We start from the raw sequence: 24,945 nt of genomic DNA on the forward strand, positions 1-24,945 counted from the left end.
GTCCTGACTGATGTAATGAACAATGTGGAGGCTTGTTTGTCATATCTTTTGTGTGTTTACTTTACTTTGATAACTTATTTTTTTTTTTTTTGGGTAATGAATAATGAAATGGAAACAAAAATCTAAAGTCAACTGAACTGGGGCATCCTATTTCATACATGGACATTACATTGTTACACAGTACTCTGTCCACATGCATAATTTTAGAAGAATTCTCTCAGCCGCTTGTAGGACAGTAGTGTCCTTCTACTGCAGAGCTTGCACTCCAATCTTTATAATACAATGATCTGTAAGGGTACATACTGGAGACCATATTTATAGTCTATAGTTATAGTTAATGGACTTTACAGCTCCGAGACCCTTTGTTCTCATAAAAATGAGAATCTCATCTTTTAAATTGCATTGGTATGACTGTGGTTCTATACAGAGCCATACCTGCAGCTCACATTCCCCACTATTACCCAAGATATGGGTGTCTATTCTCCGCTCAATTGCATAAGACTTTGAAATGGATTCTTGGTCTGTAAGCTGATCCCTTCAACCTCTGCAGCCGATTGTCGATCCATCCAAGCTCAATAACCATATCCAACTAACTTTTGGACTCCTGATACCTAGTTATGGCATATGACTTGTGCATAGTGCAGTAATACTCTGTTGTATGCACTGCCAACTAATGACCTGCACTGCCCTTGCCATTTCCAATAAATCTGCTTGCTGTCATTCTTGTTCAGATCCACAAGCTGAAATCCTGTCTTATGGGTTGTAGAAATATAGTCATTCTAGATTTATTATTTTTTTTTTTTTCAATAACCCCTTTCAGGACCTATTTATATGTATCAGGACCACCGCATCTTTTACAGTTTTGCAACACCACATTTTGAGAACTGTAACTTTATTTTTCTGTTAGCCTAGCAGTTTGGGGAAGAGGGAATTGGTTTTTGTTTTCTGTTTTTTTTGGTACAATTTTTGGTGAAAATATAACTTAAATATAACTTTATTAACTCCTTCAGCACAATAATACGAAAAATTTAATTCCTACCACTCTTCTTTAAAGTTTCCTTATTTATGAAAGGGCATCAATAATGTGATATCTTTTTGCTATGCGTCAGTAAGATTCCAACAATTCCAAATATGTAATCTTTTTGTTATAGAATTTTTGCATGATGAAAACACTTTATTTTACCATTTAACAAATACACCTTAGGACCTCCACGGATGCAAATAAAACATTGTTTGGAGAAGAGTCAAAAAACGAAAAACAATCTTATTTTTGGTGTGTTTTTTTTTTTAGAGCAAAATATTGTGACCGTTTATAAAAAAAAATCGGGTTTATGTATTCCTGGGTTTGAATTGTCACTATAACTATGTCCCACATCTGTAACCCCTGCACTGTATATATCCACTAAATACTCTGTCAGATGGCAGAGTATATACAGTACAGCTGTCATTGGAATGATTGTCCATAATAAATCAATCATTAATGTATACCTCATTGGTTCAGCAGCAACTTTTCTAGTGACTGATTTTGGAAAGGATCAGATAAAGTACAGAGAACCAGGTAAGTGTTCTAGGATTACATACACCAGGAGTGAGAAGGTTTCTTCTTTTCTGAGATTTATCAGAAAACTGTTCCAGTTGCCCATGGCAACAAATCAGAGCTTGGCTTTCATTTTCCAACAGCTGTTTATAAAATTAAAGCTGAGCTGTGATTGGTTTCCTCATGCAAGTCTAACAGTTTTACCTCAGACACTTTTGATCATTTGTAATAAGTAGAAGGGAACAATCACATGGAATTGGAGCCACTGTGTACATTCAGTACATTTTGCTTTGAACAGCAATTTATTTAAAGTTTTAAATCTAGAAATCTTTCTGCTGCTGATATTATGTGATGTATCCCAGTATATAACACTACAGCAAGCCTTTAATGACTGATACCTGGGAGCAATATACAAAATCAGGAACTGTATGGTGTATTTTCATACAGGATGGTGTGAATGGGCCCTTGATGGGTTTAAGTGCAGAAGACAACTACATATTGGGGCCTTGAGGATTTTGAAGGAACAAAAACATTAGGCTGTATGCACACAATGCATATTATGTTTAGACATTTTTCTGGTGTTATAAATTTGCAGCATGGTGAATGGGATTTCCACTGCTGTGCTACGGCAAAAGCACAGAAGGGGAAAATAGATCTGGTTTCTGTAAGTTGCAAAATGGCTATAAAATTTCTAATGTGCAAGTTCTGCATAATGTGCAAACAGCGATGGTGATCCTCATCCGGTGACCCTCCAGTCGATACAAAGCAATGGCCCCCAGTGTACTCTTATAGCTGGGTGCTAATGGATCAGCATGAAGATCAAAAATACTTTGGTGTTGGATTATAAGTATGAGTGTTATAAGTTACAAGTAAACCACTCCAGGCCCAGGATTTTAGGGTCTGTATTTACTGCCGACTCTTTTCCCGATTCATCATTTTATTACAATGCATGTGCAGTTAGTCCATAAACTAGAGGATGCCTCCAGCAGTCTCAGGTTCAGTGCGGTTCTCTTTGTAATTCACGTTGCAGCAAAGTCTGTGGACACAATATCCCAGTGACTTATTCCAAGTTCATGTTTGATGGGATAAATTATCAGTTGAAAAAAAAAAATATACAGAGGTATCTGTAGGAAGTCTTCAGGCCTGGTCCGATGCTGCGTTACCTCCAGTGCCCCTCCATTCACCAAAACTGAAGAAAGTGCTTGCTCCATAGGCAATCATCACCAGGCAGGCAAAGAACTGCACAAAAGCAGAAACGAGACATGAATGTATGGATGGTCCATAAAATTTCTACATATGTTGGCTACTTCATGTGGAATTACCATTGACGTAATGTCATATGATTGAGTTATCCATGTAATATCTGACAGTGTTTCATGTTTTAACCATTTGGCTACATTCAATGGATGTATATAATATTTGGCAGCCTGCAACTAGTATCCATATACAAGTTTAACCCCTTCCTGCCAAGGCCCTTTTTCATTTTTGGTTTTTAATTTTTACTCCCCACCTTCAAAAATCTACAACTTTTTTTTCCATGTAAAGAGCTGTTTGGGGGCTGTGTTCTGCTTAACAAATTGCACTTCATAGTGACAATATTTTAATATTCCATGCCGTGTACAGGGAAGCAGGAAAATTCCAAATGCAGTGAAAATGGTGAAAAAACGCATTTGCACCATTTTCTTGTGGGCTTGGATTTTACCTCTTTCACTGTGCACCCCAAATTACATGTCTACTTTATTCTTTGGGTCAGTACTATCACGGGGATGCCAAATTTGTATAGGTTTTATGTTTTCATAAAATTTACAAACATTAAAACCTCCTGTACCAAAAAAAAAAAAATCTTCATTTTGTCGTCTTCTGCCACTAATAACTTTTTTCATAATTTGGTGTATGGAGTCGTGGGCGGTATTTTTTTTTTTATATATATATTTTTATGACTTTTTCAAGCACTGTAGAGCCTTTTGATCACTTTATAAAATTAAAAAAAAAAAATTTAGAAGCACAAAAGTGGTATTTTCAACTCTGGGCACTATTTTCCATTACTATTTTTCAGACCACCTAGGGTACTTTAACCCTAGGTGGTCTGATCAGACCATGTATTACCATACTACTGTATTGGCAGTATATGGGAATTTTACACATCATTCATTACAATGTGCAAATCGCACATTGTAATGAATGGGTTAAAATCAGAGAGCCTCGGGTCTTCGGAACACCCAAGGCTATTAGATAAATTTATCTAATAGCATTCCTCTTCTTTCCCATCCATGCTTGTTCAGGGTTTCGAGAGAGTTAATCTTCCGTTACGTGGTTGGGATTGGAGAAAACTCCTTTTGTCCGGTAAGGGTTTTTTGGATCATGACTCTCAATACTAGTTTTCCCCCATGGTTTAAATCACAAAACAGATCTATTGTATTTATATTAACATTTATTTTCATTATTCATTGTATAATATTTTTCAATATGCCTGCACTAATCTACCTTTGTCTGTTTTTGTCTCCCCTTACTCCTCCCTGTTTTTTGTTCTTTTTCTCCTCTCCTCCCTTTTGTCCTTTCCTTTTTGTTTAGCATTTAACATGTGTTGCATTGATCTTGTATTTGGTTACGACTATGGACCGTGTTCGGTCCGAAACGCATTAATTTTTATTTTTTTTATACTGTGCACACTTCCTTGTTTTTAACTCTATTATGGAATAAAGCTCTGATTTTAAATTGATTTGCTGGAGAACCTTTTCCTTCTTACCTCTTGATGTTACCGGTGGGTGTTTGCAGCAATATGCATCAAACACCCACCTTGTATGGAGAGGGCTCAGCCCTCTCCATACACTGGCAGCGGCAATACTACGTTGCATGTCAGTAAGGGGTTTATGTTCTACTGGTTGTGCCCAGACTTTTCACAAAGTGTGGTGTGACCATATGCCAGGTTCAAGATCTATATTGCATAACAGTATAGCTCAATGTTGTAAATTTAGAGCATTTTGGTGTAAAATTATTTATTAATAAGCATTTTTTCTAGTGATTGCACATACATTTTAGACTACAATTAATACTAAGAGCCCTACTCCTGAAAGGGGAGTAGAAACGGGTCTCTATTATTCTTTCTCCGTTTCACTACGGTTTCTTGTTTGTGATTTGATAATACCAAGCAAATCCTTAGTATAGCAATGTATTATATATGTGATCATGGTACTGCACCACTTGATCCCCTGCTGGAACAAAGGCATATGCAAATAGCAGTACAAAAAAACAGAACCATAAAAATGTTTAAAATGTAAAATAAATTCAACACCCCTTCTCCTGTGACATACTGTACATACTTTATGGGAGGAAAATGCTACCTAGTGGTGACTGCATGTCTACCGGACATTGCTGTAGTAAGTTGGGGTGTATGGCCATATGACGTGGGAGTCATACAGTAGGATTTATTTAGGAAGATGGCATGTGTTGGATTGGACACAATCAAGGAGTATGCAGGACATGTATCTTTATTTTGATCTTTTTTTTTCTATTCTTGCAGGATTTTTGAGTTTTTAGCCACATTTTTGCGACTATGCCAGGGGCTTAAGATGTTAGCCGGTGGTTTGTGTCTGTTGCAGTGTTCCTAAAATGTATCATTCCAAGACACGTTTTCTTAGTTTTAGGTGAAAATTGGAGACTTTTAGGTACCAAAGTACAACTGACCCCATGCTTAGTTTTGAACATGCACCTAAAAATCACAACAACAAAAAAAACCTGCATGTTAGAGAGACAGGGAAAAAAAACTTTCACAACGGCAAATTTAGAGAGTTACATAGCACTGCTAAAGTATGCTGACTTTAGGTAGTTGCAAAGGAAAACAAATGATACATGTGCCCCTAGGATTATTATTCAAGTGTACATCATATAACGTAATATACTATATTATGTGTCATTATCTTACCGAGGCTGCCGCTGCTTTGTTGTATGCACTAAAGAAACCAAATCTTCTCACTGACGCTGCACAAGTGATAAATGCAGTTATATAGAGGACAGTGGCCACTACATGGTAGACAAATATCTGGCAAGAAGAAATAACAAGTCAGATCCCTGCAGTGATGAATAGATACGCAGATGCCTTGGGTTCTGTATTTATGAAACTCTAAATGAAAAAGAAGTGCAGCTTTCATTTTCTACTCTTGAAAAATGAATGCAGTGCTGTGATTGATTACTGCAGGCAAAGTTTCATAAATAGGCCTCAATCTTTCTTTAATAACCCTCTCTTCTCTCTGTAATGATTTTTAAAAATCAGATGGGTTTTTTTCATGAAAAATAAATATGAATTGCAACAGTATCCAGACATAACAAAATAAAATATAAATTTTTATATATATATATATGTGTCTGTGTCCCCTTCCCACACTGCCACCACATCTTCATACATAAACAGAAGCCAGCCCTTATAGTCTTACTAACCACAGCCACCACCTGCCCTGTGGCCAGAAGATGCTCTTTCACCCAATGCCCTGCTACAGTTCTGATAATTGGGTCCACTGGCAATCAACCACCATGCAGATGCTGGCTATTTTGTAATATATTTGCATGTATAATTCTTTTCCTTTGTTTTTATTCCAAAAAAAAAAAGAGAGAAATGCATTGACTTCCTGCTGAGCCTGTGCTTATACACAGGAGTCAATTAGAAGAAATGAAGCTGCAGATGCTGCAGCAAGACCTTTGCATTGGGTGATTTTCTTACTGCCTTGGGGTGCATTCCCATGTTCAGCTTTTATGATGCAGTTTTTGATGTCTAAACCAGGACAGGATTGAAAAAAAAAAAGAGTTGGGTAGCAACTCTCCATTATAAGTTCATACCCAATATGATCCACACATGCTTTTGGCTTCAAAAACCACATCTGAAAGGCTGAATACACCCTCATACCCCTGAAGACCATGCAGCTGAGCCGGGGTACGAAAAGAAGGTAAATTTGACATTAAGAACAGGTAAGTGACATATATGAAGCATATGAGAGACTACAAGGATTGCGTACTTACAGTTAAAGGCCAGGGAATAACAGAGAGCCTCCTCTGGAGCTGCAGTAAAATAATGACGAACAGTATGATGGTGAGTATCCAACAAAGGATCGCAACAAACATGACCCAGCCAAACGCAGGCACAGCATAGTAGTAAGTGTCAGCAATCAGGGCCCAAACCAAGAGACCCAGGACCTGCAATATTGAAAGTGACAGCAGCAGTTAGTAACATTATGCCCCTGCTAAGGCATGGACAGTATTGTATATATAAATAGTAGATAGGATTGAAACAAGACCTCAATCCAGCAAGTTCCAACAATGCAAACTGAACTAAATGCAGGTTGCCTGTGTAGTATGCAGGGTGCGCCAGATTCTGGATTTTTGATGCCCATTCTTCATGAATCTGGCTACTTACTTTTTTTCTTTTTTTTTTGTTGCACCTTTACCATGGGGTGTGCAACATAATTCTGTCAAACTTTGCATGTTAAATGTGGCTCAGGGTTCGACTGAGCATTAGACACCTCCTAATTTGTGTTGCACAGTATAGTTGCCTCACAAAAGGGTCGCGTGTGTACAGACGTGGTGCAGACACTTCCTGCACACCGTCCTTAACCGGTTCGCGACCGCCCGCCGTGTATTCACGGCGGCGGTCGCGTCGCGCTGCATGGAGAGGGCTCACGGGCTGAGCCCTCTCCATAGCCGGTAAGTCTTTGCTGCATATTGCAGCAAAGGCTTACCGGTAACATCCGCGATCGGTGCTAGGGTGTTTTTACAGCGTTGGCTGCCGGCAGCCTCAAACAGATAGCGGCGCATGGGCGCCGCCATCTTACCTGGGATCGCCGCTCCCCGTGACGTCATCGGGGGCCGTCACCATGGTAGCCTCGGGTCTTCCGAAGACCCGAGGCTATTTCGTTTTAACCCCTTCATTACAATGTGCTGATAGCACATTGTAATGAATGAGGAAGAAAATCCCCATATACTGCCATACTGTAGTATGGCAGTATATGATAGGATCGATCTGACAACCTAGGGTTAAAGTACCCTAGAGAGTCTGAAAAATAGTATAAATAAAAATAAAAAAAAGTTTAAAAAAAAAAAAAATTTATAATAAAAAAACCTAAAATTTCAAATCACCCCCCTTTCCCTAGAACTGACATAAATATAAATAAACAGTAAAAATCATAAACACATCAGGTATCGACGAGTCCGAAAATGCCCGATCTATCAAAATATGATAACTGTTTTTCAATGCGTTTAACCCCGTAACGGAAAATAGCGCCCAAAGTCGAAAATGGCACTTTTTTTCCATTTTGAAAAATCTAAAAAAAATCTATAAAAAGTGATCAAAAGGTCGTACAGTCCTAAAAATGATATCATTGAAAATATTATCAAATTTCGCAAAAAATGACACCATGCACAGCTCCGTACACCAAAGTATAAAAAAGTTATTAGCGCCAGAAGTTGGCAAAATAAAAAAAAAAATTTTGTACAGGAGGTTTTAATTTTTGTAAATGTATGAAAACATAAAACCTATACAAATTTGGTATCCCCTGAATCGTACCGACCCAAAGAATAAAGTAGACATGTCATTTGGGGCGCTCAGTGAAAGACGTAATATCCAAGCCCACAAGAAAATGGCGCAAATGCGGTTTTTCACCATTTTCATTGCATTTGGAATTTTTTTCCCGCTTCCCAGTACATGGCATGAAATATTTAATACCATCATTATGAAGTGCAATTTGTTACGCAGAAAACAAGCTGTCACACAGCTCTTTACGTGTAAAAATAAAAAAGTTATAGATTTTTGAAGGTGGGGAGTGAAAAATGGACATGAAAAAACAGGAAAGGGCCCGGTCCTTAACCGGTTAATAATTATTAAGTCCTTAGTAAATGTGCCCCATAGTTCCTACAATATTGATCAGGGAAGACTAGAATATCTATAAGGCTGATCCCATTTAGTCCATAGTAGGGATAGATTGCTTCACAACCCCAATATTTCAGTCATAATAACTCCCTGGATCATCATCCACTATTTAATTCCCATAACATTTGATATTTTTTTTTCTCTCCAGAAAGGCATCCAGGCCTCTCTTGAACATGTACATAGAGTCCGCCATAACAACCTCCTGCGGCAGAGAGTTCCACAGTCTCACTGCTCTTACAGTAAAGAACCTTTGTCTATGTTGGTAGAATTGCCTCTCCTCTAGGCGTAGAGGATGCCCCCTTGTCCTGGTCACCGCTGTGGTTTTACCAAGTAATTCACTGTAATTCAAGATAAAGAACTGATTTTATGTATATAGGACATGCTCAGTATAAACTAGGTAAAGTGTGCAACACTATACACTAGTGACTAAGTCATTGTACTTAGATGGAAAGAATCGGTAGTACAGGCCTTCCCCTACTGAAGGACACCCGACTTAGACGACCCCTAAATACGGACCCCTCTGCCCACTGTGACCTCTGGTGAAGCTCTCTGAATGCTTTACTATAGTCCCAGGCTGCAATGATCAGCTGTAAGGTGTCTGTAATGAAGCTTTATGGATGATCCTTGGTCCCTTTACAGCACAAAATTGTGAAACTCAAATTGTCACTGCGGCAAAAAAAAAAATTGTTTGGAACTACAATTATAAAATATACAGTTTCGACTTGCATATAAATTCAACTTAAGAACAAACCTATGGAACCTATCTTGCACGTAACCCGGGGACTGCCCGTGGTTATTTAGGAACAGCTGACATCAGTTCCAGTTATGGATGTAGATGAACGGACGATCACTGTCTGCAAGCTCTCGTTCATCCCTTTAAACTACCATTTATTATTCTGACATTATATCACAGGCCTAGAAGTTAACCCCTGATGCTTAATAAGACATCAACATATATAACACACAGTGGTTACAATGCTTCTTTATACTATGATAAGAGAAATTGATTTTTAAAGATTCTAGCAAGGTCGGTTAAGATCCATGAAGCATGTTACAGCATGACTATACCTTTATGTCATTCTTATTGCATAAATCAATGGTGCACGTGATGGTAGTAAACCTTATAATATGCTTTATTTCCTCCCTTTCTTCCTGCAGGTAGCATTTGTGTGCATTTACTATGTGTTGTACGTGTGTTCTGGTGCCAGAATCTTTTTTTCTTTCTGCGTTGTTTGCGCCAGCTGTATTATATGTCGGCGCCACAAAAAGCAAAATTTTTTGACACAACATTTTTTTACTTACTCAATTAGGGTGCATCTTTTGACTCCCCACACTTTTTTGAAGCACACATTTTGCCACATAATAAGTATAATAAAAAAACAAGTCTACAAACTTCTAAACCCCTTCATGAATGTGGTTTTTCATTTCTGATGGTCGTTTGTTCACCTTACAGTGCACCAGATTCAGTAAGGCCTTGAGCCAAAATATAAAATCACAGTGCAAAACACTGCTAAAATCGGGAACCAACCCCCCCCCCCCCCCCCATTGTGTCTTTGCTTATGACCTCTCTGTCAGCAGTTAGATAAGTAGAAGTTATTTACGTTTGTAGATATGGTACCTCCGTATAGAGTCACTGGGTAGACCTATTTCCTGACAGTTATCAGTATATCAGTAGAATATTCTTTAAGGGAACCTGTCACCAGGAAACCCATTTTTAGCACTCCCCAGTCCCCACAGAGCATAGTACATACACTGCCAAAGTGTTTTTGTATTAAAAATTGGTTTTACAGAAAAAAAGATATGTTATATTGTACCTTTCATTAGCATGTGCTGTGTGACTAGGCAGTTGCCTTTTGGGAGGAGCCGGAAAGGAGCAGTTTCCCCCCCACCCTTGGGGAACAGCTTCTCCATGTGACCTTTTCAAATATATGAAAACACCCATCACTGGGCTTAGCGACGCCCCCTGTTCCTCTACAGCCAATCCTGAGTGTTGGGAGTTATTCATATATTTGAAAAGGTCACATGTTTCCCAAAGGTGGGGAGGAACTGCTCTTTTCCAGCCCCTCCCAAAAGGCACATGCTAATGAAAGGTACAATATAACATATCTTTTTTTCTGCAAAACCAATTTTTAATACAAAAACACTTTGGCAGCATATGTACTATGCTCTGTGGGGACTGGGGGAGTGCTAAAAATGGGTCTCCTGGTGACAGGTTCCCTTAAAGGTTTGTAAGGAGTTAATCTTTAGCCGCCTCCTCCCCTTACCTATCTTCTGTATATGGACTTTCAGAAAGTTATTATAAAGGTATTATAAAGCTACTGATAACCAGCATTATTCACTTATAAATAAATAAACAATGTTGCAAGGTTTAGTTATGCTTTTTTTTAGTAGCCATTGAGGGCACAGGGTAATAGTATAGGATACCCCTGGCTGACTCACTTATGTAAATGTTGCAAGGACTGGTTTTGCACTAGTATGTCTAATGCGAAGGATGGGGTGTGGAACTACTGTGAGCGTTGTGTAATAATACACCCAATGTAATCAGTTTTGGCAACAAATCCACAACTTGTGGAATTTTAACTCCTTGTAAACAACATACATAAGGGCCCAATTTCAACCCTTCACATGTAGCCCTAGTCATACATACTGTATATAGTCACAGAAGAGTGCAATTCAGGATCTTTTATCTATGTAATATTGTTGTCTCTCTCCTTACATTACCTCTCCATAAGGGTGGATTTACATTGGCGTTTTTTTGCACTGATGTCTTACTGAACCATTCTTTTCAGTTGGCTTTTTCACACTTCAGTTTTTTTCCCCTCTGATTCAATGTTATCAGTGAAGACAAAAAGGACAAGTTATATATATATATATATATATATATATATATATATATTATATATATTTTTTTTTTTTTTTTTTTTTTTTTGCCACTGACCAGTGGAAAGAAAACTGAAGTGTGAAAAAGCCCATTGGAAAGAATAGTTCAGTAAGACATTGGTGACAAATCACTGAATTCATGAAGAGAAAACCAATATGTATGTGTCCATAAGCCACAATGGCTTCAGTGAAAAATCTCTGGTGTTCTGCACAGGGACATACTCGGTCTATGGAATATTTCACTATGATGCAAAGACTCCCATCAGTGAGCTGAGCACAGCTTCACAGACCAAAATCATCCCCAATAACAGCGCAATATCTGACACAATCTGTGCTGTTGTGTAAGTACTTTTTGGGGATAGGATTCCTTTTATTACATAGCCCACTTAATAAATGACCAGAGGATCATGTGCTCATTGCTTTATCTTATCTACATAATTCGTTATGGTTCTTCCAACTGCAGAAATCACTAAAGATCCTGACGTCAGTGGTCATGTGGGGAAATCATGAGATCTTCTACATTGTCACCACGTGGTGTCCTCCGACATTCATCCATGAAATTACTTGCAGAAACAGACCACACTATTATTTATAATGATACTATTACCACATACCACATCAAAGACATAACTCATTATTAAGTCCTAAAACTGTACTAAACTCCTCTATAAGAAAGGGTCTTTATTATGTACCCAACGTTTCTGCATACCCTGCAGCCAACAGCTATTCCTCTAGAGCAGTGGTGGCACTCGGAGCCCTTTCTGTGGGCACCGAGGCTTTCACCCCAACACAGAGTTTGCCAGCTAGGACTCAAGGCTTTCTCCTGTGATCCAATACAGCCCAGGATGCACCATGCTCACCACTATTTTAAAGCAACATCCTTGACTGCCAGGACTACAGGAGGAGCAGGAAGGGTTGGATAGAGATGGATTGTCAATGGAGCTCCTGCTCTGGGTCCCCTGATTCTCTCTCTTCAGGGGACCCTGGAGGGAAGCACTCTGTCTCCAAAAGGTTCGCCATCACTGCTCTAGAGCAATATTGTCATGGCTGAGGGTGCCTGTGTTTTCAGTGGGGAAAGGGAGAATGTAACACACCTGATACTTTCTTTCCACAGGCTGTCATGGGTGAGTCGCCCTCATACACAGGAGCTAGTAGGCTGTTCATGCAGAAACTGGTGGGCTTGCCTGACTGCTCTCCGGCATATGGGCACCTTTAGAGCTGGCTGACAGCAGGTTACTAAAAGCAGAGCCGTCTATAGGCAAAGTCTTGTCTGACCCTTGGACGTCAGAGTCAATATTAACCAAACTCCTGACCGACAGAACTTCTAATCTAGTAATTTATATGCTGAAAAAATGTTACACACATCAATCATTGTACAACAAAAACCTCAGCAACATTGATAAAATGTATCACAAAGGAAATTTATGTAAAGCTCTCTGTCTCCTTCATTGTGTAGTATTTTTTAATCTAACATCTCTCGAGATTATATTTGACCTACAACAATTCTTGTACTACAACATTTTCTGTGACTAAGATCCACTCTCTTTTCAAGATCTCTGTTTGCTGACGGTGACTGGGATCCTCATTCATGTCCAGTGACGGAAGCTTTGTACATAACCATTACATATGTTTCATAGCTGAGGGTTTGTTACTATTGAATCCAGTCTTGCCTATGTTTTCGGAACAACCTTGACAGCAGACTGATACATTGTAGCAGACTACCAGTAGTGTAGAAAGATGTGTGTTAAGGTTGTTGTCCAGGCTTTTGGACACAGGTTGTAAACAAGAATGATTTTGTACAGCAAATAGAGATCACAAAAATGACTGTTTTTAGCAACTGTCTATAATGCTTTCCCTATACATACACTATATATCTCTCCCTCAGCTCTGTGCCCTGGCTACAGGTATCCAGGTAGATGAGGCTTGCGCTTTTCTCCCAAAGGTCCACGGGGGAGGGGGAAGATAAAAGGAACAAAGACTGTGATTTAGCTGTTTGCACTTATACAATTTCCATAGTTCGGACCGTTACCCAGTTCTTGTCAAACATGAGTCGTTGATTTTTTTTGTAAATTTTAGCCAGTAGCACCTGGTACGACATGGCCCCTAACAGTGAATAGCCCATGTGTCATACACCCACTGACCTTTATAATCATTGACCATTGCCCAGAACTGGAACTTGCCACCTTTCTACTGGCAGGAATTTGCTACTTACAATCTCCACCATCATGAGGATTCCTGGGATGGACCTTAAGAAGATCATGTCTGGTTTTGGGAGGAATCTTCCTACCCCACCGGAGGCCTCTGGGGTGCTGGTCTGGGTGCTGACTTTGGCAGGGAATTCGGCCATGGTGCTGGTGTAGTATTCCTGGTGTACAAGAGCTGACTGTCACATATGATTGCACCGCACTAGGTGTGTTCCTGCGGTGAGCAGGATGGGGCAGGTCTGTGGAAGGGCGATTAAACACAATGGGATTCGCCTCCTGTTCTCTCTCACTGCCAAGGAAAGGGTTTCCTACCTACGCCCCAGACACCAAGATGCAGGGGGGCGGGCACAGGCAGGTTAAACAGTAATAGGATCCTCATACTGAACACAGGGGCAAAGTCTGGGACAATAGTCTCACCTGTGCTCAGTGCACTGCGAAAGCACTATGTGATGCTTAACCTATTGCCTGCCAGCCTACTGCAGCTGAGAAGAATAGTATCACACATGATACAATGCCTCAGCAGACAGTGTCACACCTGATGGGATTAGATACACCAGCTCACACATGACATCACATGATCAGCTTAGGTACACTATTCTTGGGAAGTTTCCACAATTATAGTTACAGGGTGATACATCTTGTCACTGCTGTGTACATTGTTATGGGTGATGGGTGCTGGCGGTACATTGAATGATTGTGGTTTTCTTAACATATTACAGCTTCTCTGCAGCGTTGTTGTGTTACACACTTTTAGGACAGGTTCACATCCACACCCACATCCAGCATCACTTTTATTGTTTTTATTGTATTTACTCATCAGTTATAGAAAATTTTGTTTATAAATCATATTCTAAACAAAACAGCAGATGCCTCAGCACTTCCAGAGGGTAACAGTGGTGCCACGCGTGGCGTTTTTAGTCTGTTTTTAAGCGTGTTTTTGAAAACGCATCAGTTTTTGACAGTTTTTGTCCCTTTTTCCTAATTATGTTAATAGATAAACAGGTTGTAAGCAGCCAAGCGCATGGTAAACGGTAAAACTGGATGAATTTTTAAAAACGTATGCGTTTTTTAACCGGACTGAAAATGCATGCTTAAAAACCGACCCAAAACACCATGTGTGGCATCACCCTTAGGCTATATTCACACTGCCGTTGCCCGCCCGTACCGTACCGTAGCGGGCAACGGCAGTGTACGGGGAGAGGAGGAGGAGGTGAGCGCAGCTCACCCCCGCCCCTCTCCATAGCAACCTATGGCGCACGGCGCCGTATTACGGGAAAAGATAGGACATGTCCTATCTTTTTCTCGGGTACGGAACGGTACGGTGCCGCACGTGTGCTGCACCGTACCGCTCCCGTAGGGTGCCGTGCGCCCATAGAAGTGTATAGGGGAAGTATATCGGCCGTATATACGGTGGCCGTATATACGCCCTCCATACATTCGTGTGAATATAGCCTTAGGCCGGCGCCACACGTAGCGCTTTGTCTGCTTGTAGTGCTTGCAGACTAAATTAACGCAAAACACCGGCGGCTCGTTCCCGATCGCAGGCGTTTCCATAGAAACGCGGATTCGATCGGGCCGAGGCCCGCACCGGTGGGCGCGACTTTGTCTGCGTTTGCAAGTGCGGACAAAGCGCTACGTGTGGCGACGGCCTTAGAGGGTGAAGACACGAGGCGTTTTAAAGCCGTTTTTGGTCTGTTTTTACTAAGTGCATTTTCAGATCGTAAAAACTGCATGCGCTAAAAAACACATGCGTTTTTTAAAAACGCATGCGTTTTTGTCGGTTTTTAATTGCGCAAATTCGTAAAACCAGACAAAAACGCATGCGTTTTTTAAGATCTGAAAATGCACTTAGTAAAAACGGCCCAAAAACGGCCTAAAAACGCCACGTGTTTCTTCACCCTTAGGCCGGTGCCACACGTACCACTTTGTCTGCATTTGAAAACGCAAACGCAGACAAAGCCGCGCCTACCGGGCCGGCCACGGCCTGATCGCATCGGCGTTTCTATGGAAACGCCTGCGATAGGGAACGAGCCCCCGGTGTTTTGCGTTAATTTAATGCAAAACACCGGTGGCTTGTTCCCGATCGCAGGCGTTTCCATAGAAACGCCAATGCGATCGGCCCACGGCGCGTCCCGGTATGCGCGGCTTTGTCTGCGTTTGCATTTTCAAGCGCAGACAAAGCGGTGCGTGTGGCACCGGCCTTAGGGTGATGTCAGATGTGCCGCTTTGTCCGTGTTTGCAAACGCAGACAAAGTGGCACGTCTGACATCACCCTAAGGGCATGTTCACACGTTGCGTTTTGGTTGCGTTTTCATTGCATGTGAAACGCATTACAACAGCTGATTTACCTAATTACATTACCGTTTTCATTTGTTAACGCAATGTCAACGCATGCGTTAAGGTGCTGTTAACATGTGCGTTAACATCGCATTTATGATGCGTTTTGTAAACCATAATGTTAACAGTGATGTAATTAGGCTAATCACCTCTCATCAACTGTTGTATATGCGTTTCAAACGCAATGAAAACGCAGGTCAAAACGCAACGTCAAAACCTGTCAAAAACTGATGCGTTTTCAAAAAACGCATGCATTTTAAACAAAACGTATGCATTTTTTAACGAATGCGTTTTTTAACGGATTGCTTAAAAACGGACCAAAAACGGTTTCAAAACGCCATGTGTGGCATCACCCTAAGGGTGATACCATTTGGCATGCCGTTTTTGATCCGTTTTTAAGCATCCATTTTTTACTGTTTACCATGCATTTGGCTGCTTTGAACCTGTTTCTCTATTAAGATAAACAGGTTCTAAGCAGCCAAACGCATGGTAAATTGTCAAAAATGCATGCTTAAAAATGCACCAAAAATGCCACATGTTACCCTAAATGTCCAGACATTACCGAGTAACAAAATAATTTCAGAGCCCTGCTGACACAAAGCATGTGAAAAAGTGGTGTCTTTATGTACAGAAATGAAGAAGTATAAGTATAAGTACTACTGAATGTAAACAATGCAATGAGGAACCTCCAAATAATGGTAAAGAATGGGAGTCAGAGTATGAAATGTGATAGATGTAGCCACTGTTAAAAGCTTTGAGAATACCCCCACACTCAGAGGTGGGCCATACTAAAGTATTCAACAAAAAGGATAGGGACAGGGTCGTAACTACAGTGGTAGCAGCCATAGCAGCCGCTATGGGGCCCACAGTGTCAGGGGGCCCCTTCATCCAACTTGACAATAAAGAATAAAGGATATGCACCATTATACATATGCTGTACGTTTGTATATGGCACTGTATGTGTGTATATGTGATATGTATGTGTGTAAGAGTGTATGTTTATGTATATAGGTATATAAATGTCTGTGTTTATATGTGAGTGTGATATGCAAAGTGGGCCCCGTTCAGAAGTCTGCTATGAGGCCCTGTCTATCCTTGTTACGCCCCTGGATAGGGACATACTGGACCGAGGATCCTACCAGATCTCCTTCCTAGATGTTATGTTCTTGCATAAAATACATTGGGCAGCCCTTATGCTGGTAACACAGGCAATGTTTTACATACTTATTCTCCATGCTAGGTAGTATGATATATTCAGAATCAGGTTATGGCAGAGGTGCTGCAGTACCGCCCTGACACCCCCTGAGGACGCCACTTGTTGACAAAACACATCCGGGGATCTCTGTGGGTTTAATTTTAATTATAGCTGTTAATGGAGTAGTTAGTTCAAGTGACAGCGTGGCCTATCTACAGCACCCGCTCTGTACAGATTAGTTAAAGTAAATCTACCATTTGTTTTTATGCATTGTGAACAAAACATACCTTGAGAATGCTGTAGCTACATTGACGCAGAAACATATCTTGTTTAATCCCTGAATCAAGTGTTTTTGCTCAAAAAACAATTATAAAACTCAGGACCCTGGGAAACCTGTGCTGGATGACTCATACACAGCAGCTGGGGGATGTTGCACCGATTGATTACTTCTGCCTGTCAGGCACTACACAGTTATGACGTATTCTCATCTTATGCTGGGCGCTGGGCAGAACAAGGCTGCAGCAGTGCAAAATTAGGGTGAGGAGAGCGCTGGGGCAGCCACAGGAGCGACAGAGGCTCAGTATCATAATTTTATAATAGTTTTTTTCAGCAAAACTCCTCAGCTCAGGGATTAAACAAGATATGATTCTGCATCAGTATAGCTACAGCATTCTCAAGGAATTTTTGGTTCATAATGCATAAAAGCAAATGCTGGATTAAGTATAATGTTGAGCATTGACAGTAGAGGACTGTTTAAGAAATAAGGAGACAGTTTAATGTAGATAAATGTAAAGGTATGTACTTGGGCCATGGAAACAAAAAGTATTATTATGTTCTAAACAATTACTTGGTAAAACTGGAGCTGAAAAGGACTTGGGGGTATTGGTGGATGGTAAACTTAATTTCCATGACGTCCCCCATGACGTCCCACCTGGAGGATTACCCCTTGACCTCTGCAGGGACAGGAAGAAGAGAGGTTAAATGTCCCTCCCCCTACATCCCTCTCCAGTGTTCTTCCTGTCCCTACACAGGTCAGGAGGAAGAGAGGGTCTCTCTCCTTCTCATCTCCTTAGGGGGGTGGGAGTGGAGGGGGACGCCTTGGAGGCGCGGAACCTGGTGCTAAGATCCTCTCCTCTCCGGGCCTCGATTGGTTTCTTTCCTGGCTGACATCGTGGAGGGGTGTTAGGTGCGATCCCTGCGGTCCCTCGGTGATCTACGGCAGCACCGTATGTTCCGGCTCCCGATGGTGAAACGCAGCTGCGTTCCACAAGGCCCGATGACAACTTCCGGTCTGCGTTTCACAAGGCCGATGACAACTTCCGGTATGCGTTGCACAGGGCCCGATGACGACGAGTTTGCACAGGGCCCATGATGATGGTGAGTTTAAAAAGCGGAGAGTCTACTAGAGACCTCTCTTGCTACCAGGACGTCCGCAGGTTTTTCTTTCTAAGTGTGTCACAAGGCGCAGCTTAGTAAGATGTATCCCATGGCTGGCGTTTTTTGTACTTTGTCACCGCTCCACTCACACCTCTACCTCCTCCCTTGTCCACAGGCAATATGGACCCAGTCCCCCTTCCTCAGATATCTGTAAGTTAAGGGGGTCTGAAGGGTGGAATTGTGGAGGGGGGGCCCTGTATATACATACATCCCCTATACATCCTCATGTTTTCTACTCACACGAGGAGAAAAAGGAAAAAGAGAAGAAAGAGGATAAAAAAGAGGAAAGGAAGGAAGATAAGTCAAAAAATAAGACTCTTCCATCCCAAAGATGCAACATGTGTTTTAACAAACTTCCAGAATCCTACAAAAAACCGCTGTGCAAAGATTGTGTGGATAACATAATGCGCGAGGAAAAAGCGTCCTTCATGGATGATATGAGATCTATGTTTAAATCTGAAGTAAAAAGCACAGTTGCATCCCTCCTTTCCGAAGGAATTACTCCAAAAAGGTTCAAACCCTCTGAACCCAATCCGGAGGATTCAGATCCTGAAAGGGCTTCCTGTTCCTACCAAGGTGGTGAAGAGGAGCAGCTAGACAGCCAAAAGCAAAAAAACAACACTAGATTCCTCTTCCCTATGGATAACCTGGACACCTTACTAAGGGCGGTCCGAGAAACACTGAATGTTGAAGAACCTGTGGAAACAAAGTCTGTACAGGACGAGCTTTTCGGTTATTTAAGAGCAAAAAAGAAAAGGGTGTTTCCAGTCAATAATGTACTGGAAGACCTTATCCGGGAAGAGTGGAAAGACCCAGAGAAACGGCTATCAGTACCAAAGACTTCAGGAATAGACTTGTGTTTGACGAGGAAAAATCAAAAAATTGGAATTCAATTCCGAAAGTGGACATCCAGGTTACGAAAGTGGTAAAGAAGACTGACCCCCCTTTCGAGGATGCGACTCAACTTAAGGACCCCATGGATTGCAAATCTGACAGTGTCTTAAAGAAAACCTGGGAATCGGCAATGCTGAACCTAAAGGCTAATATCGCCACTACATCTGTCGCCAGAACAATGACCTGCTGGCTAAACGGGTTAGAGAACCAGATTATCAGCGGAACCTCGAGACAAAAACTCATAGAGTCTCTCCCTCTTCTAAAACTAGCAACCACTTTTATTGCAGATGTGTCAGGGGAATGCGTCAGATTCTCCGCCAAAGAAGGAGCACTCTGTAATGTCGCCCGTAGAGCCCTCTGGCTCAAGCATTGGTCGGGAGACTTTAGATCGAAATCAAATTTATGTGGCATACCTTTTACACGCGAGTTCCTATTTGGTCCAGAATTGGACACGATCCTGGAGAAAGCTGCAGATAGGAAAAAAGGCTTTCCAGAACCCAGACAGAAGAGACATTCCTTTCGTGATTCCCGTGACAAAATTCCATCCTATCGCGGGAAAGGTAAACAAGGCAGATGGAGCTACACAAAAGGAGGTAGAGGTAGAGGTTACAGTTCCTTCCAGAATACCCAACCCAACCCTGCCCGAAAACAATGACGCCAGGGTGGGGGGAAGACTAGCTCTTTTCCCTGCTCAGTGGGAACAAAGTATAAGAAATACATGGATTCGACAAGTCATACGGAAGGGCTACAAGATCGAGTTGAACACCCCACCTCCTCAAACGTTTGTGACAACAAGAACATCATCTCAGCAGATGCTTCTTCTTATGTGGGAAGAAGTCCAGTCTCTGTTACTCAAAGACGTAATATCTCCTGTACCTCCTCATCAACAGAAGAAAGGATTCTACTCTCCCCTCTTCTTAGTTCAGAAACCGAATGGAGCCTACAGAATGATTATAAACCTAAAAAATCTAAATACCCATATCAAATACAGGAGATTCAAGATGGAGTTCCTTAAGTCCACAACACCACTAATCCCAAAAAGAGCAGCTCTATGCACCATAGACTTGAAAGACGCGTATTACCACGTCCCAATCCATCCCTTCTCTCAAAGATACCTGAGATTCGCGATCTTGTCCCCAGAAAACCAGGTAAAGCACTTTCAATTCAGAGCTCTACCATTCGGGATCTCCTCGGCTCCTAGACTGTTTACAAAAATTATGGCAGAGGTGGTAGCAGTCTTAAAGGGAACCTACCACCACAAATCTACCTATAAAGGTAGATTGGGTGGTAGGTGGATCAATGGGACGTGAGGATAGCCCTTTTAAGGGCTAATCCTCACGTCCCCACACTTTTTTGTTAACTTTTATTAGACATATATTCAAATTTACTTATGCGGCTACTGGGGCGTGGAGTAGCCGCATCTGAGGTTACACGAGGCGGCTACTCCACCCCCCGGTAGCCTCTTTTCCCCTCCTACTCACCCATCTTCCGCCTGCGCGGTCACTGCTCCGAAACAGGAGCGGGCCTGCTTTTCTGCGCATGCGCAGACGGCAGGATCACCGGACGAGGGCGCGCAGCTACGCGGAGCTGCGCGCCGAAGATGGGTGAGTAGGAGGGGAAAAGAGGCTACCGGGGCGTGGTGTAGCCGCCTCGTGTAACCTCAGATGCGGCTACTCCACGCCCAGTAGCCGCATAAGTAAATTTGAATATATGTCTAATAAAAGTTAACAAAAAAGTGTGGGGACGTGAGGATTAGCCCTTAAAAGGGCTATCCTCACGTCCCATTGATCCACCTACCACCCAATCTACCTTTATAGGTAGATTTGTGGTGGTAGGTTCCCTTTAAGACAAAAGAACATACTACTGATCCCTTATTTAGACGATCTCCTTCTAATCTCCAGCTCAGAGGAAACCCTTTTATTCCAGAGAGACACGACAATAGCAGTCCTAGAACACTTAGGTTGGATAATAAATTTCGAAAAATCAAATCTTCAACCAAGCACCAAGTTAAAATTTCTAGGAATTTTGCTGGACTCAGTGCACCAATGCTCTCTTTTCCCAGAAGAGAAGGTCAAAAATCTTGTTTTGCAGGTGTCGATGTTCCAAAGCAGGCAGAATTGTTCAATCAGAGAGGCCATGAAACTCCTGGGCCTTCTCACGTCCTGTATAGCCGGTGTCCCCTGGGCTCAAAACCATACAAGAGACCTCCAGAATTGGATTCTTTCATCTTGGGACAAGAATTTAAACCATCTGGAGAAGAAAATCAACATTCCCCTATGGGTAAAAAATTCTCTAAACTGGTGGAAGACAGTAAAAAATCTTACCAGGGGCTTAAAATGGAGCAATTGGCCAATAACATCCATCTTGACGGACGCAAGCAAGACAGGTTGGGGAGCAAAACTTCCAGGAAAACTGGTTCAGGGCCAATGGTCCCAGTCAGAGATAAACAGATCCTCAAACTACAAAGAACTGAAAGCAGTCTGGGAAACCCTGAAGGTCTGCTCAGAACAATTACAGGGCCAAAACCTCAAAATATTAGACAACACGACCACAGTTGCCTACCTCAAACGCCAAGGGGGCACACAGTCCACATCTCTACTAAAAATATCAAAAAAGATCTTTCTTTGGGCAGAAGAAAATGTCCTCTCTCTGACGGCAATCCATCTGAAGGGATCAGAAAACAAAGAGGCAGATTTCCTGATCAGGTACACTCTAGATCCCCACGAGTGGTGCCTAAACAAGGAAGTATTCTCCCACTTGACTCGAAAATGGGGAATACCGCAAATAGACCTATTTGCCACCAGGGAGAACAAGAAAGCAGACCACTACTTCTCCTTGCAGAAGAACACCCCAGACTACCTTCTAGATGCCTTCTGCCACAGTTGGCATGCAAAGCTAGCCTATGCTTTCCCTCCACTTCCACTGATTTCAAGGACGGCGCAAAAAATAAGACAAGAAGACCTCAAAATTATCTTGATAGTACCCTTCTGGCCAAAAAGAAGCTGGTTCCCAGCACTAAAGAATATGGCATTAGAAAAACCAGTCATTCTCCCTCAAAGGAAGGATCTCCTATATCAGGGGTCGGTTCATCATCCCAATCCCGAATCATTCCATCTATCAGCCTGGATCCTGAGAAACAAATGCTGAAAGCTAAAGGTCTCTCAGAAGAAGTCATTGCAACATTACAGGCAAGTAGAAAGCCAGTTACTTCAGCGATCTACCACAAAATCTGGAAAAGATTTGTATCCTTTTGCCTAATCTGTCTTCTCCTAACATACAGCAGATATTGGAGTTTCTTCAAGCAGGGTTATCTAAAGGCCTTAAGACCAGCACGCTAAAGGTTCAAGTCTCAGCCCTCAGCGTCTTCTTTGATGTCTCTCTGGCTGACCATAGGTGGGTAAGACGTTTTCTTAGAGCATCCACTAGACTTAGTCCTAACTGTCCCATCAGGACTCCTCCCTGGGACTTATCAATAGTCCTGAATGGCCTTGTACGAGGTCCTTTCGAGCCTCTAGAGGACGCAAGTATAAAAAATATCACCTTAAAAACCGCCCTTCTCGTTGCTATAACAACAGCTAGAAGGCTGGGGGAAATTCAAGCACTCTCCGTAAACGAACCCTACCTGAAAATTACGGATGATAGAATATCCTTAATGCTTGATCCAAATTTCCTGCCCAAAGTAACAACAGACTTTCATCGTAACCAGGAAATTATTCTCCCCTCCAAAACCCCAAATCTTCAGGAGAAGCTAAATGGCATACTTTAGACGTGAGAAGAATAGTGCTACACTATCTCGAAATAACTAATAGCTGGTGGAAAGACTCAAACTTGTTTCTTCAGTTCCAGGGCAAGAACAGGGGGAGAAAAGCATTGAAGATCACCATTGCCCGCTGGACTAGACAGACTATCCGGGACTGTTATACTATCCAAAACTTAGAAGTTCCTACAAATCTTAAAGCCCACTCTACCAGGGCAGTGGCCACTTCCTGGGCAGAGCGAGCAGGAGCATCCCTGGACCAAATCTGTAAAGCCGCAACCTGGTCCAGTTCCATAACCTTTGCAAGGCACTACAGATTGGACTTACATTCTGTCAAGCACTTATCATTTGGTAGAAAAGTTCTACAAACAGTAGTCCCTCCCTAAAAATTCCCTAAGTTATCTGGTACATCTCCAGGTGGGCCGTCATGGGGGACGTCATGGAAAGCGAGGATTAGACTCACCGGTAATTCGTTTTCCATCTAGTCCACCATGACGGCCTGGAATTTTTTTCCCAACCCTTACAAATGTTACTATATGGTTTTTGTTGTATGTGGAGTAACATGCTAATAAACCTCTTGCATCCTTCCTTGGTGTAATTATTTGGTAGAACACTGGAGAGGGATGCAGGGGGAGGGACATTTAACCTCTCTTCTTCCTGTCCCTGCAGAGGTCAAGGGGTAATCCTCCAGGTGGGCTGTCATGGTGGAATAGATGGAAAACGAATTACCGGTGAGTCTAATTCTCGCTTTTAGTGACCAGAGCCAGGCGGCTGCTGCTAAAGCAAATAAAATCATGCAATGTATCAAGAGAGGAATAGATTCTCATGATAAAGACATAGTTTTGCCCTTATACAAATCCCTGGTCAGACCACACATGGAATATTGTGTACAGTTTTGGGCACTGGTATATAAAAAGGACATAGTAGAGTTGGAATGGGTGCAGAGGAGGCCAACTAAGATTATTAGAGGAATGAGGGGACTAGAATACAATGACAGATTACAAAATTTGGGATTATTCAGTTTAGAAAAAAGGCAACTAAGAGGAGACCTCATTACAATGTACAAATACCTGAACGGACAGTACAAGGATCTCTCCAAAGATCTTTTTATACCTAGGCCTGTAACCAGGACAAGGGGGCATCCTCTGCGCCTAGAGGAGAGGCGATTTTACCATCAACATAGACAAAGGTTCTTTACTGTAAGATTAGTGAGACTATGGAACTCTCTGACGCAGGAAAATATCAGTGGTTATGGGGATAAAACATTTTTAATTCTTAGAGGTTGGACTTGATGGACTTGCATCTTTTACACTTCACAAGAATTGTGTTGAGCAGTGATAATAGAAGTGTGTATGAGAGATTGTTATTGTGTTACCTTTGTAGGCAGGGAGATTTGATTCAAGGGTGTACAAATTTTCATCAGGTTGACACTCACTATACTTAGATAGTCCAGATTGGACTGTTCTACTTTTGTTTCCACAAAGATTTTATTGAACCTTTAGAAACAAACAGTACATACAGGGTCCTATCGTGGTCCAAAATGACATATTACACAGTATAGATATTTTGAGTGTCATTCCATATCCTAGTAAATATGTAATTTGTGTCCTAGAAGACAATGCGGGTATTTGCTGCATCTTGAGGTCCCACTTCTGTATGGTTGCTAGAGGAGCTAAGTCAAATTTCTAAAGTCAAAATACCAGAACACACACACACACAATGTTAAGACAAGGGGTAACATGCAACCAGAGGAGACATACAGGGTGAGAGGGGGTGGGGTGGTGGTTGATA

At 41.8% G+C, this 24,945-nt stretch overlaps 1 protein-coding gene across 1 annotated transcript; it reads right to left on the bottom strand.

The window, feature by feature from the left end:
• Nucleotides 1-1,173: 1,173 nt before the first annotated feature.
• Nucleotides 1,174-13,846, bottom strand: PLLP (plasmolipin). Its single transcript, XM_072117136.1, has 4 exons — nt 13,543-13,846; nt 6,548-6,721; nt 5,460-5,576; nt 1,174-2,776 (listed from the first exon to the last, which is right to left on the bottom strand). Exons 1-4 carry the CDS (start codon nt 13,675-13,677, stop codon nt 2,675-2,677), a joined length of 528 nt encoding a protein of 175 aa, XP_071973237.1. The 5' UTR covers nt 13,678-13,846; the 3' UTR covers nt 1,174-2,674.
• Nucleotides 13,847-24,945: the final 11,099 nt, after the last annotated feature.

The sequence above is a fragment of the Engystomops pustulosus genome, chromosome 7 (assembly GCF_040894005.1).
Source record: "Engystomops pustulosus chromosome 7, aEngPut4.maternal, whole genome shotgun sequence".
NCBI lineage: Eukaryota > Metazoa > Chordata > Amphibia > Anura > Leptodactylidae > Engystomops > Engystomops pustulosus.

Excerpts from the sequence above, each read along its gene's own strand:
- PLLP (XM_072117136.1), bottom strand. The coding sequence starts at position 13,677 with ATGGCCGAATTCCCTGCCAAAGTCAGCACCCAGACCAGCACCCCAGAG. Across the intron at positions 5,577-6,547 it reads TTATTCCCTGGCCTTTAACT|ATATTTGTCTACCATGTAGT; the intron begins GTAAGTACGCAA and ends TCTTCTTGCCAG. Across the intron at positions 2,777-5,459 it reads ACAAAGCAGCGGCAGCCTCG|TTCTTTGCCTGCCTGGTGAT; the intron begins GTAAGATAATGA and ends GCTTTTGTGCAG.